This window comes from Podarcis melisellensis (assembly GCF_964234715.1).
Source record: "Podarcis melisellensis genome assembly, chromosome: 6".
NCBI lineage: Eukaryota > Metazoa > Chordata > Lepidosauria > Squamata > Lacertidae > Podarcis > Podarcis melisellensis.
In genome coordinates, this window is record NC_138538.1 from 47369821 (window position 1) to 47384535 (window position 14715).

The 14715-nt window shown below is 41.6% G+C and overlaps 1 protein-coding gene and 1 long non-coding RNA gene across 3 annotated transcripts in view; one reads left to right on the top strand and one right to left on the bottom strand.

The window, feature by feature from the left end:
* The window catches only part of SORT1 (sortilin 1), a 49521-nt gene extending 40640 nt beyond the window's left edge, over nt 1-8881 (bottom strand). For both annotated transcript variants that reach the window (XM_081915387.1, XM_081915386.1), the window contains exon 1: nt 8637-8881. In XM_081915387.1, coding sequence (XP_081771513.1) covers nt 8637-8819 — 183 coding nt within the window. In that variant the 5' untranslated portion in view covers nt 8820-8881. The remainder of the gene's footprint in view (nt 1-8636) is intronic.
* A 3190-nt stretch (nt 8882-12071) lies between these two features.
* LOC309372136 lies at nt 12072-14588 on the top strand. The gene is made up of 2 exons (XR_014169416.1): nt 12072-12988; nt 13324-14588. It is a non-coding gene; the product is annotated as an uncharacterized lncRNA (long non-coding RNA).
* Nucleotides 14589-14715: the final 127 nt, after the last annotated feature.

Consider the following 14715-nt stretch of genomic DNA (forward strand, 5'->3'; position numbering starts at 1 on the left):
ACTTTCCCGTTCAGTTATTAAACCAACTTCAGCTTCATAGTATGGTATGACTAATCAGGGATCTAAAAATACAGATAAGTTGTTCAAGTTTGACTATGGCTTTTATTAAAAATAGCTTTAGGGTCACATACTAGATAACAAAATGGTGTATATCTATAGAACCACCCTATTATGTCTACATCCCAATCCAGCAAAGAATGAGCATGAAAAATTGATTCCTTCTCCAGTATTGTCAACAAGACTTAACAATAGTTTAGTACATGCACTTGAAGGATCCTTCACATCATTCAGAAAAACACTTATGTAAAAAAGGAAATTGTAGTTGGTTTTACTAACACACAGCAAAATAGCCAATGGAAACATTTTATGTTGAAGGAATTGGCTCCCTACCACAGATCAAAGCTGATTCTTTTGTATGTCCCCATACAATACACTGGGTGATAGCCAGCTTATCCTCACTTACTTTCCCTCTGCTCTTTCCAGGCACAGTCCACAATTTAAAGCTCTGTGTCCAAGCATCCTTTTTTTGCTCTAGAGCTTTCCCCATGAAAACTCAGTCTTTAAAGATCAACTGGAGCAAATGTTAATCCACGGAAAACCTGAATTGATTCTTGCACTGATTGAGCTTTAAAGAGCAGGTTTTTGCACGGAAAGCTCGCCAGGGGGTGGGGATGCTTAGACATAAGGGCATTTAAGCACAGACCTCTTCCTGGAAAGAACAGGGCAAAAGGTAAGTGTGGATAAGCCCCAACTCTTGATTTTCATGGGCTCCCTTGAGTACATCTTAGTTGGATATCACCCACTGTCAGCATCTGAGGTTATAAGCAATCTTCACATATAGCATTCACAACAAAGTGAAATTATTATTAGGAGTAGAGACTTGTAATCATATTTGAATAATCATGCCACGTTGCAAAATAAAATGAGCTGCTTGCAATAAGGGAATTAACAGGGATTCTCCTGATAAGCATACCAGAAGGTTCATTCTAGATTATATCAGTGAGAATTAGACTTAAGTTATTGCGCCAAAGATGTGCTCTAAACATCACAGAACCTTCTATATATGTGATAAGCAACTTTTCTCAAGTTAACTTTCAGAAAGCAGAACATTGTAAGAGCTATTGTATAAGACCAGCCATCAAAGGTTTGCAGGATTAGGTATTAGAGTGGCCTAACCTTTAGTTGGACTTTTTTTTTTTTACTGTGCATGTATACATGTTGCAGTGGGGCGGGGGAGGTCAGTACCTAGGAAGTTTTATTGAGAAAGAGGCATGTGTTTGTACCCAAGTAGAAAGACAGGATTTAAGAATAATCACAACATTGACCTAGGAAAGGATATCTTTGAAGGAACAGCAGCATTTGGCACACTCAACACTCTTCTTGGACAGACACTACGCTATATAAAGTCCTCTGCTTCATATGAGTGATGCGGGGTACAAAATTTTCCACTGCTACATTTTTTCAATATACTTTTTTATTTAAAAATGCAACTGCTTCATAAAATAATTAATACAATACCAGTCAAACTAGATAGATTTTTACAGATGTAATTAGATCATTTATACCAAGGAAATAAATATAATAACACGCTCAATGAAAGCAGTCAAAACTGTTATGAAAAACAAAATTTAAACAAGGTAAAAGTATGTTATTGAATTGCTTTGTCTTATCTTACAAGTATTTCAAATACAGTCATACCTCGGGTTGCAAACGTGATCTGTGCAGGAGGCACGTTCACAACCTGCAGTGCTACATCTGCACACGCCGTGATGCGATTTGGCGCTTCTGCGCATGCATGTGACATCATTTTGTGCTTCTGCGCATGCATGAGCATTGAATGCCAGAAGTAACCTGTTCCAGTACTTCTGGGTTCGGCGCGGTCCGCAACCCAAAAACGCGCAACCCGCAACGTTTGTATACCGAGGTATGGCTGTAAAAGTAATTTCCTAGCTAAATGTTGAATTTATGGAACGTAATGGGTGGCGCTGTGGGTTAAACCACAGATCCTAGGACTTGCCAATCAGAAGGTCGGCGGTTCGAATCCCCGCGACGGGGTGAGCTCCCATTGCTCGGTCCCTGCTTCTGCCAACCTAGCAGTTCAAAAGCACATCAAGGTGTAAGTAGATAAATAGGTACTGCTCCAGCGGGAAGGTAAACGCCGTTTCCGTGCACTGCTCTGTTGGCCACATGACCCAGAAGCTGTACGCCGGCTCCCTCGGCCAATAAAGCGAGATGAGTGCCACAACCCCAGAGTTGGTCATGACTGGACCTAATGGTCAGAGGTCCCTTTACCTTTAACATTTAAGCCACTTTAAGTGCACTTTTTTGCGTTTCCCCTAGTCAAATATTTCCGTCCAAATATATTTGGCTACTGGAAAAGCCATTTATCCAGTTCATAAGATTGTTTTTGAATTTTGGTGAATGAATGTAAGTGACATAAAACACTAAATCGGATCCCAATCAATAGAGGCTTTTGGGGGTGGGGGGAACAAAAAACCAAAACTCCACATAAATGCGCTAAAGCCACTAAAGGAGGAGTATAATGGAATCTCTCCTGTACGTAAAATTTCTTATGGTAATGAGAGTTTCAACTGTATGCACCTGTATGAGTGAAGGTCCCCAGAGATATGAAGAATACACTTGATCCAAAACTGGAGCCAGAGGGCTGAAGATGAAATCAGCTTTTGCAATTCACTCCTTTTAAATGTGCAAAAGCCCAAAAGGAAAGTATCAGAGCCAAGAATGGCTTTCTAGTCTCCAACAGGCACCATCTATTCTATCACAGTGATGACAAAACAAACACCAAAAGAAAACAATTACAGTACACATTATTTCTTGTGCTGAGACACCAAATTCTTATGACACTTGTTTATTATAGAACCAAGCCTCACAGAAGCTTTGTACTAAAAGGGAAAAAAGCTTTGTGGACTAGAAGTGAATAACTTATTTCTTTGGCTAAGATTCTCAAAAATATTGGTTTAATCAACATTCAAGAATTTCAAGTTGATGTACATTAGGTAACAAATACTAGTCTCCACCTTGCAAAGTTCTACTGAAGACAGAAGACATTAAGTTAACATTGTTACATTTTGGCACAAGAGATATGAGAGCTAGGGAAGACAGAACTGGAGAATGGAGGTTTAATCTTGGGGTAGAGTGGCTGAAAGGAACAGAAGTAGGTGAAAACTACTATTGGCTACTGAATTTCACATTGCACCATGAGGTTTCAGGAGAATTTGTATCAACTGAGAAACATTTTTAAAATGTAAACTATCCTAAACCTAAGTACCCAAGAGGGCAAGAAGTGTATTTAAATAAATAAATCCTGGGATCTTTCTGTGTATATGGCAGGTTCAGGAAACAAACAGCCAGCATATTGTAAAGAATGCATTTTGAATGCATTCTCAGCAGGCAAGATCTAATGCAGCACAAATAAGCATCTGCTTGTACCATTCCCACTTCCTTGTCTTCTGCATTCTATTTAAAAAGAGAAATAAACAGTGAGGGCTTCTTGGTGCCTTGGCCATGAAGAAGTATGAAACAGAAGTTTTGTTTGTTTTGAATTCTTCCTATTTCAAATCAGCTGTGAATGCATAGAATAAGAACCTATAGTGTCTCTCAGAAAGTGTCTTGGAGAAAAACTGAACATTATTTCTACAATTTTGGACTATATATAGACCAGCTGTTTTAGATAGACCTTAATGCTCTGATAATGTGCATTAGTATGATTTTCAAATACCTTAGAAACATTTTGCTCTGTAAAATGGCCAGATGATGAATGCAAAATAAATAAAAATGCATGCAAGTAACCATTAAAATCTATAAAATAACTATATATTGGCATTCCTCTCATTCCACTTGGTGCTGAGTTGGAATAATCAGATTTTCTTTTATGTTTTAAATAATCAACAGTACTTTTAGGTTTTATGTGTTGTTTAAATTGTTTATTCATTCAATTAATCAGTGTCTTCCTGCTTGTAGGATTCTCATGCTGACAAACTGTAGCACTAGACAGACCTGTGATGAGTTAAGATAATTGTACATGTACCTATGCAAATATGGCAATATAACAAACCATAAGCAAGACAGTCCTGTGTGGTAGGTGGGGGGTGGGATGCAGGGTGGAGTAGCAAAATGACAACACCCAATTATATTAGAAAAGCAGAGAACAGTTGGTGTTGGGCACTCTTCTTTTCAAATTGACACATTTTTTATCTTCATTTTACAAACAGTATCAAATGTTGAGGGACGCAGGTGGCGCTGTGAGTTAAAGCCTCAGCGCCTAGGACTTGCCGATTGAAAGGTCGGCGGTTCGAATCCCTGAGGCAGGGTGCGCTCCCGCTGCTCGGTTCCAGCGCCTGCCAACCTAGCAGTTCGAAAGCACCTCCGGGTGCAAGTAGATAAATAGGGACCGCTTACCAGCGGGAAGGTAAACGGCGTTTCCGTGTGCGGCTCTGGCTCGCCAGAGCAGCGATGTCACACTGGCCATGTGACCCGGAAGTGTCTTCGGACAGCGCTGGCCCCTGGCCTCTTAAGTGAGATGGGCGCACAACCCCAGAGTCTGTCAAGACTGGCCCGTACGGGCAGGGGTACCTTTACCTTTACCTTTATCAAATGTTGAGGGGAAATACAGCATAAACTGCTACGTGGGGAAGACTATAACAGGGATTTAAACATTGCTAACAGGAAATGATCAGGGCAGAAAAGATTTTCAGGTTCACCAAATCCAGCAGCATCCTCTTAATCTTTATTTCATGGTATCATTACATTTGCCCTGTGATATAGTAGTTTACTGCTTCTACCAGAGTTTTAGCTCATTCATGCAATATTATTTAGAACTACAGTATATAAACAGCATAGCAGCTGTTATCTATGTCTCAGGGAAAGGAAATATGGCCCTTTCCCCTCTTAGGAGCAATACATTTCAGTTGAAAAGCTAAGCTATGAGAAATCCACTGAGAAAGAAATGTGCATTGTCATTGTGATCAGGAACAGAACATGAGAAGAGGGGTAAAACTTATCCAGCTCCCCCAGCAGATTACTACAGCAAAACTCCCGCTTGTCTGATGAGCTTATGAAACTCTCCCTATTTTCTGTGATTGGAGCGTTCTTCCTGATCCACCCAGATTAAAGTCTCTGAAGGAATTACAATTCACCACAATCATCAGCATAATCATCAGTTTATAGCCAAGCAGGTTAATTGAAGAAAGAGGGATGAACACTCAAGGCATATGTAATGACTTAAAACTTGCTTCATGAGAAGTAAAAAAGTTTGCTGGAGATCGTGGGGTGGAAAGGGAGGGAGGGTTTGGCTCTTTGTACTCTTCCACCTTATTCTGCGGTAGTCAGACCTCCTTCTGAACACAGTGTATGGTTCTGGACACCAGAGGCGGATTTACGGGAGCACGACCAATTCAGTCACACTGAGCATAGAGCTTCAGGGGTGCCACAGGGGAAGCTGCAACTATGATTTAGAATGGAGTGCAAAGGGCGGGGGGGAGCACCAATTTTTGGTGTTGCACAGGGTGCTGCTGAAATTTGAGACCACAACGTGGGCAACACCCCTCAGGAAGAATGTAAACAAACTAAAATGGACTCAGAACAGGGAAACAAAGATGGTGAGCAGAATAAAGAAAACAAGTCCTGTTAGTTAAGGTTGAAGTAGGGCTGCCCTACAATCGGATTTTCCCAGACATTTCTGGGATTTCAAAGTTGGAAATGACGTCCGGGGGGGATTTCTGAAATGTCCCCAATCACAATTTGGCATTTGTCTAAAAAAAGTTTGTCTAAAAACACCACAATTTCGGTGGTTTCCTAAAAACAAGCTCAACAATTTGGGAGTGTCCTGGTTTTTACTTTTTTAAATATGGCAACCCTAGTCGAAGGAACTAGGCATGTTTAGTTTAGAGAAGAGAAGACAAAGAAGACATGACAGCACCCTTCAGACTCACTGAAGGGCTGTCACATGGAAGAGGGCATGGAAGAGTTTGTTACTTCCCCAGAAGGCAGGACTAGATCTAATTGGTTTAATTTACAGGAGGATAATATTTAGGTTCAACCCTAGGAAAAACTTCCTCACATTTTATAAAAAGTTTATCCTACCCCCTTTGAGAACCCTGTTAAAGCAATGAATTTATTGGCTCCAAAACACATTATGGGGCACAAAAACAAGAGGCTATAAGGCATGTAATCTACTATTGTGCTACTATTTATCACTTAGTGTTTATACAACAAGAGGCTTACCATTTAAGTAAGGCAAGGGAAATGGAGAGGAAAGAAAGATGTGCATGATTAGTTAAATGACACAGCAAATACTCAACTTATTTTGTATTTAAACACACCAACAGAAGAAGCTAGGCAAACATCCAGTTTTTTAAAGAAAGTTCCAATGGTAGGGAGCAGCAAATGAGAATGCATGGAACTGGGAGGATATAATTTTGGTTTAACAGAATATAATTTTGGTTTAACAGAGGTCAAGAGAAAAGCGAAAAAAACACGGCAGTAGAGAGAAAAAGCAAAATTAATGGAGATAAAATGAGTAACATGGTCACAACAACAATAACATTATTGTGAGTTTAACAAAAGAAAGATTTGAGAGAAGAGGCCTAAGCAAAAGGTGTTGCAACTTATTAAAGAGATAACAAGAGTGAACACAAAATTATTGGTTGCATCAAGACAGAGATAATTGTGAATGTTATAAATATAACCAAGATAAAAACCATGAAATTTAGCAGCTGAGTGAGTACTGGGAGAGAAATTAAGACTCCAATGCAACACCAAAATTACAAGCTTGAGGGATATAAGAAATAGTAGACCTAACAAGCAGAAGAAAATGTAAAGCAGGAAAAAGAGAAAGGAAGCAGAAACTTGTTTTTTTCAGAATTCAGTTTTAAGAAATGCCTAGTCAGCCAAGGAAAATAAATGGTGATGCATAGTTAAGAAAGTAATGAGATCAAGGGGGAGGAATAACCAGTAACTTCTTTCTTTCTTAACAAAAAGGCTGTAAAGTTAACTTGAAGATTCTAAGGTTGTTGTAGTAAGAAATGATTGGCTAAAAATGAGGAAATTGGTTTGAGTTAATTGCCACTCATACCATCAATAAACTTTCTCTGAGAGCAGCTGGCTGGTAGGGATTATTAAAGTACAGTAATACTCCCTTTTTGAGACACATGACAAGGGAGCACACATTTCTGTTCCATCCAGCTATTACAGAATCCAATTTGGGCAGGTTGCTATAACAGGGAACAACCCCAGCCATATTACTCATACTTAGGAGTCAGGCAACAAAGCCATATTATTTGGTTAACATCCATCTCCTACATAATTCTTCCTCCTAGTCAGGGGCAATTCACAAGCCAATTGCTACAACAAGAGTTATGTAATACTCATCACTCAGTGAAGCAGTTGTATGAGTGTTTCAGCATAAGCTCAACTAACAATTCAAAGGGATTTTGCCATGTCAACCCTAAATCCACTTTCAGCAGCTTTTAAGTTAGCACTGTAAATACTGGTAAAATTGTACGCCAAGTCCATACCTGGTAGATTCAGGTGAACTGTTTATGCACCAGTATGCCCTGATTTATGTAGTCACTAAATGCAGACTATCAAGCAGAACTTGTTTATTCTGAAGGGAATCCTTGTGCAAGAGACTACAAAACTATCAGAGGCAGATTTTTGAGGGCGGCCAATGAATATTTGCTGCAGAGCCAACTGAAGTTGAACCCCCTACAGAAAAAGTTCCACCATCTAAACACACCAATTTAGGGCTTGTTCACGTGTATAGCAGCGAGCTTTGGGGGAATGAGTTGGTGTCAAACTCTAGAAACTTCCTGCCATGCAACTGCAGCTGGTCACATGAATGTCAGCCCCGTATACTGAACACAGCACACATCAGCTTTTAACACAAAACGCAGTGGCTGTGTGCAGTGTTGTAAACTAGCCTTTAGTCTGTGAATGTCAATGATTCTCAGCTATGAAGGTCCCACAAATGTGGGGGGAAATGCTCTCAGGACCAAACCAAATGAGGCAGAGGAGGCCATTGATCAGTTCTGCCACATTTTAAAGCCTCAAAGCAGTCCTGAGGTTGCTCATTTGATTTGGGGAAAGTGTAGAGTCCACCCACTCCTTTTGTATCCTTTCTCCATCTGTCCTGCTTCACTATACCTATGCACCAGTCCCTCTCGTCCTTACACAACTACCTGGCCATTCTGCACTCTCACTTCTACAGGTGTGGCTCTCTCTCTCCTCCTCTCCACATATGAGCTGCATCACACCACACCAACACAAACAGACACACTCCAGCTTCTTAATGCTGCCTGCTTCCTCAGAGAGAGGTGGCTGGGCTCAACCCTCCTTCTGAGAAATGTTGTTGACCCACGCTGAAAAACTGCTGCCTGCTGCTGCCGTATCCTACGTGGCTGTCAGTGAAACGCACTCTGCACATGTTCAGAGGCGCCGACTGTGAGAGTTCTGGGGCGCCGAGGCGAGGCCAAGGCTGACGCTGCCTCAGGTGCGTCTCCCTCCCTGCACCTGCGTCAAGCTCCAGCCCCTCACCTGCCTCCCCCCTCACTGGCCAGAGCGAACCCCCCCGCACCCGCGTCCGCCTTCGCCACCTTTGCCGCTCCCTCTCTCCTCACCTGGTGGGTGCTGTTGCCCAGCACCTCCAAATCAAAGCCGCCGTCTCGCGGGCCGCACACTCCCTCGGATTCGGCCCGCCGGACCCGCGGCGGCGCTCCCGCTCCGAAGCGGAGCTCGCGGCCGTACAGCGGGGCCGCCAACAGCAGGAGAAACCCGGCGCGTATCCAGCCCGACGGCTCCATCTCTGCCGCCGCCGCCGACAACAACCTCCAACACAGAAGTCTCTCCTCAGAGCACGGAGGAGGCTCACCCCCGCCGCCCCGCCCACCAAAGCCTCGATTGGGCTGCGCCGCTCAGGTATGCCGAAGCCATTGGCTGCGGGAGGTGGCACTCTTATCTCCCTTTCAGGCAGCAGACAGCCTCTTCTGACAGCTCCTCTGCCATTCGCGCAGCGACCCCAGCCTCTATTTTCTAAGTGGTTTACAGGGCTGCCAATTGCGGCGCAGCAGCCAACCCTTCCCCCACCCCCCTGTGGCCATTGGCTACCTCCTAACACCAGCCTCCTCCTCCTAATTCTCTAGCTGGGCAGCATCACCCCACTTTGGAGAGCACCTTGCCCATTGGCTAGCTGCCTACCAGCGTTTCCCCTTACAGCTCCTAGGAGTAATCTTAGCCTCCTCGCTGCTGTGCTCCGATTGGTTAGAAGAGGGTGGCACTAAGGCTTTTTTTAAATTGGCGGAAATTCGATGCTGCTTTCGTCCTAGGGATTCTTGGAGTGGCTCGGAGCGTTTGGGATGGAGATTAAGACCAAGATTGGGAGACTTCCCCCCCCCCCTAATTTTCACATACTGGTATTTGTTACATTTGCCCACTTATATGGGCAAGCAACTAGTCCTTTGGGGAAGGATTCATTGGGGGGCAAGGCTGTGAGCCATTCTGGATTTGAAATCCTCTTCTGCAGTTAAGTCCTACTGCCTTATCAGTTTGGATCTCTGAGTCAGGCAATTTTTATGGCCATTCTCTTTCAGATGTGCTTTGAACGAGCACAGGGTCCTCGTTTGGTTTTTGTTGAAGACTCAAGTGAAAAACGGCGGGGTGCGCTCCCGCTGCTCGGTCCCAGCGCCTGCCAACCTAGCAGTTCGAAAGCACCTCCGGGTGCAAGTAGATAAATAGGGACCGCTTACCAGCGGGAAGGTAAACGGCGTTTCCGTGTGTGGCTCTGGCTCGCCAGAGCAGCGATGTCACGCTGGCCACGTGACCCGGAAGTGTCTCCGGACAGCGCTGGCCCCCGGCCTCTTAAGTGAGATGGGCGCACAACCCCAGAGTCTGTCAAGACTGGCCCGTACGGGCAGGGGTACCTTTACCTTTACCTTTTACAAGTGAAAACAGCAAGCGAAAAAGCAAGGGTCAAATTACAGAAAAAGAAAAGGTCAGGTCTGTCACTTAGATTTTGTCATTTTTGAATGACTTTCTCTTCCACCCTTTTGAGTGTTAAAGGATATTCTGAAGAAAAACAAAAGCATACCAAGAGAAATGGTATTTAGATCCTTCCCAATATGCCTAAAATGTACAGTACTGCAAAACATGGGCTTAAAACCTACACCCATTTGCTGAGGAGTAAATCCCATTGACTGAAGTGGATAGATTGTGCTTTTAGAGTGTGTCTTTAGAGTTTTTAGAGTGCCCCAAGCATTTTAGAGTATATTTTTTTCCACAGTAGGTTAACATCGGTTGCTGGTCTGAGAGTTAGTATATTCTATCTTGGTGCATCCAGGATCCAAGTTCTTTATTCCTCCATGATGCTTGTTTTACTTCATTGTCTCAGCAGCATGGTTAAAGCATAATCCCAGAGTCAAAAAAGCACACACAGAATATTTTGAACACCCTTTCTCCCTCATTTTCCTTTTTTCAATGATAGAAATGGCTTGACTAAATGTGTGAAGCCCCAGTATTGGAACAGAGCAAAGGATACATTAAATATTTATTCTCTCTTCACTCCTCATTGCCATAGAGCCGGCAATTATGGCATTTTGCTAACGAGCAACACAAACAGGCACATGATGTTCCTTATACTGCTCTCAAGTACTGAAGGCTTTTTTCTTATGAAGAGGAAGGTATAATGTGTCCTACTAACAAAAATGCAGATATATCAAAATGGCCATCACAAAAGTATCAGGGCAGACAGACACCTAGTTATGAGTACTTTAAAGAAAAGCAATGGTTCATGACACAGATGCCCTTCACAGATGATGCAGTATATATGTATTTTCTGCAACCAAGTTCAAAATGTATAAGTAGTGACTCCACATAATTAAAGCCTGATCTTTAGGACAATGGTATTGGTAAACTGCCAACACACCTCACTCAGTTAAACACAGTTAAGTACATTCCACCTCCATTAATAACAATGGAAAAGTACGTACTTAATTAAATCTTCCTTCAAACTGAACAAAGCTTATTTTGGCTGGATCATGTATCACCATATATAATTCAAACTAAAGGCAAAATGAAGTTTTAAGGTTACATACAAACGAAGATGTTAGAAACTGAGCACTTAATGATTGCTATCAGAAATGATAAATCAGTGCATTCCCGAATACTATTTTTAATGGGCTGGACAGTAAGGTATCCTTAATCCAAGTCACAGAGGAAACCAAGGCACAGACTTCATGAGATGCCTTCATTGAACCTTCATCTACTAGGTCTACTCTTGTTTGCAGGAATGGAAGTAGAGTGCTGCTAAGTAGTTGGATAGCCAGATGGAGCATCTACAGACTTTACTTTGACCCTCCTTTATTTTACACAACTGAAGACCCAGGAACACTGCAGCCCTCCTAGCAAGCAATGGGTTAACAAGTGTTATAGCTAGAAATAGCTAGAAAGTAAAGGCTTCAGAGTATGAACAGGAAACCATCACATAACAGAAGCATTGCAACATGAATTCATGGGAGAGGGGGAAGAGTTGAAACCTACATGCAAGAACCACAAGTTGCTGAAATAGTGTATAGTTATTTCACATAAAGTATTACATAGCATTATGGACAAAAAAGAGTGGAAATTAACCAAAGAAAACAGTTGTATATTCTGAATGTCAACGCTAGAGACAAATTTGGACAATTCAGAACTTTGCCACCAAATCTCCTATCAGGGTTGCAAGTGGCCACGCTATAGGATGGTCATCTTCTGAGGATTTTGATCACTTGCCCCAGAAAAGAAATACATAATTATATAATGTACCAGGTAAGTACAGCTGCTGCATCTGGAGTCCTAGGGTGGGGAGGTGGATGGAGAAAGAAGCACACAACCAGGAAAAGACTGCCTTTACTCAACCGCTCAATGGAGGCAGTCTGGGGGGGGGGGGAGTTAGGAAAAACTACAGTTGCAATGCCAATGCATTAAGTAAAGTCACCTTGGAGAACCTTGAGTTGCAAAGGAAATATTAATTACATAGGGCAATATCCTACTAAACAGTTCCAGTAGCACTTCTCTTTAGGGGCCACTGAGGGAGAAGGAAGCCAAAAGTGCTTGCTCTAGCAGAACTGTTTAGCTAGATACCACCTATGTAGCAGCAGCAGCAGTAGTAATAATATTCCAGAACTGTTAGGAAATCAGGAAATGGATTTTTAAAATGAGGATTTTAAAATAAGGCTTTTAAAATGTTCCTGTAACAGTATCACCAGAAAAACAAGACTGAAAAAGAATGAAGAACAAAGATTACAATTATCTTTGAAAATACCTGTCAACCTTCTAAAGATGACAATGCATGAAATTACAGTTCAGAGACTGCTTGGTTGCACCCAGACATGGAGCATCCCAGATACTATATATTGTGAGCCACAGAGTTTAATGGACCAAGTTGGGGTTGACTGGTTGTATCCACAGATCACTATTTAGAATGGCCACTTTTCATACTTTATATTTTGTAGGATAGTCACTTTGAAATACAGATCCTTAGTATCTAAGGTCATAAAGACTAAAAGTGTGCAATTTTGGCAACGTTACCTTGTAATACTTATGGTGGATGCACAAGGGCACAAAAATTGGATAGATATATATTCTAATAAAATTCAATGTATCCAAAGTATTTTGGTACCTCTTGACAACAGCTGATGCAAAAATCAGCTGATGATCAAATAATATCGCTAACTGAACAGATGTATTTTCTTTAACCTATGGCAACAGAAGAAATACATCTGTACAAGCAACCAAATTAAACTATACACTATAGAAAGCACAATTTGGCACAGGTGTTTTGGTTTGGTCAGCATCAGCTATGGACACCTAATATGATGTATCTAAAAATTGTCAAAATAGAAAGCAGGTACAATAAACCCTCAAGAAAATAGCATGTTCCATGTGTATTGGAGCATATAGTGAAACAGATCCTGCAGATATGGAAGTAGTACATGTTGTCTTGTAGGCAACCAATAGCTGACCCAGGAAAATGAGGAAATAAAACACCATGGAAAAGTTCAGCATCTTGTACACATAAAAAATGTGATTTAGATCAGTTAAAGAGTCCAGTATTTGACCTTGGACCAAGGACAAAATAATTGTTTCAAAAACTAGTGAGCCTCCTCATACCTTATTTGCCCATGTTAGTTTGCATTTGAAATGTGCAGGCAGGCATACCTACAGCTACATTACAGATTATTTACTTTCAGAGTCTCTCATGGGCTAAGGAAACACACTTTTCAAGATCTGACTGTAGTAGGCAAAAATTGAATCACTTCCGGTCATAGGAAGACCGATGAGAACAAAGTCTTGCTTTTTGGTTTGAGAGAAATCATGGTATGATCACATGGTCTCTGGTACCAGCAACAGCGCCTAAAGCAGAATATAAAAAGCCTTTGTCTTTAGTGCCAGGGAAGGTTTTCCTTTTTGCACAGAGCAAACGCTTGATGAAAAACAACAGTTCTATATTCCAAACAGGCTTTAAAATGCACCCATTCAAGCTTATCCTGTGATGTATCCATTCTTATAGATAAGCAGAAGGCACAAACAGACTAGCCACCTGCTATGCAGGTCATTACCTAGCCCAGCATAGGCCTGTCCTTTTTCTGCTTATTGCTCATTAAGACCATTAACTTCTGCTCAGCCAAAGTATAGCCACTAAAGGCACACACAATCATTTCTGTGTTAATCTAAACTGTGTTCAGCATTCAATTACAGCTCTCATTACTGGCAAAATATTTTTGTAAGTACCAATGACTGCTAGGCAAATATTGTCTGCCAAGCTGTTAAATGGGACAGACAATTCTTAACTTTCCTGAATGAGTAATCCTACAATTTCCCATTTTACCCAACCTGTTTGATATTGCATTGTTTGTTCTCACAGCAGCTTAATTACTCTAGCATTGCTGATATGCATTAGAACAACAAAAAGAAATGAACAAGGGCATGGCACAAAGTTACCACGCACTCCTGTTCTAAAGTGAAAATAAAGCCAGTTGGCCACAGTATCAAATATCTAAAAAGCAAGTCAGACCAGATACTTTATTAAACAAAAACTTTAAAAAATGAAATCAGCAGGCCTATTCAGTTCTTATCTAGGATAGAAGCATATCCTCTCCCATAGGAAGATACAAGGTGCAAGACTAGATCAATTCACTAGCGGCTAAATTCTGTTGACTCATTAAGAACATGTGTTCCCACACGAGGGAGCTATGCCATTTGAATGTCTAGAAATGGAGCTCTGGAAGTGGATTTTGAAGGCTACGTGTCTGGGAGTTTGATAAATGCTGCCCAGAAAAGGAAGATAGCTCAGCACAGTAATGTTAGATTAGAAAGGTAACAGAAAATTGCCCCACGTAAGTGAAGTACTATACAGTAATCTTAACTGTAGTGAACAGTATAAATGCCCAGAAAGTTAGTATTTTAACTGTGCTACTTACTCAGGTGCAATCTTGCAATATGAAAAAGGGATTTGGGGGTCTAAAATGTTTCCCCACAGTATACCGTATCAGTGATGTTTGTCACTGTTGTCAGAATGGGAGGTGATTTAGTTTTTTTTTTTTTTAAATGAACTGAATAAGCACTCAACTGAAGTTAAGAGTCACATTCTGAAATACTACTGTAGTAACAGGCACAAGAGAAGGCAGCCCTGAATTTTCATTGGGATATTGTACTTCCACTCTC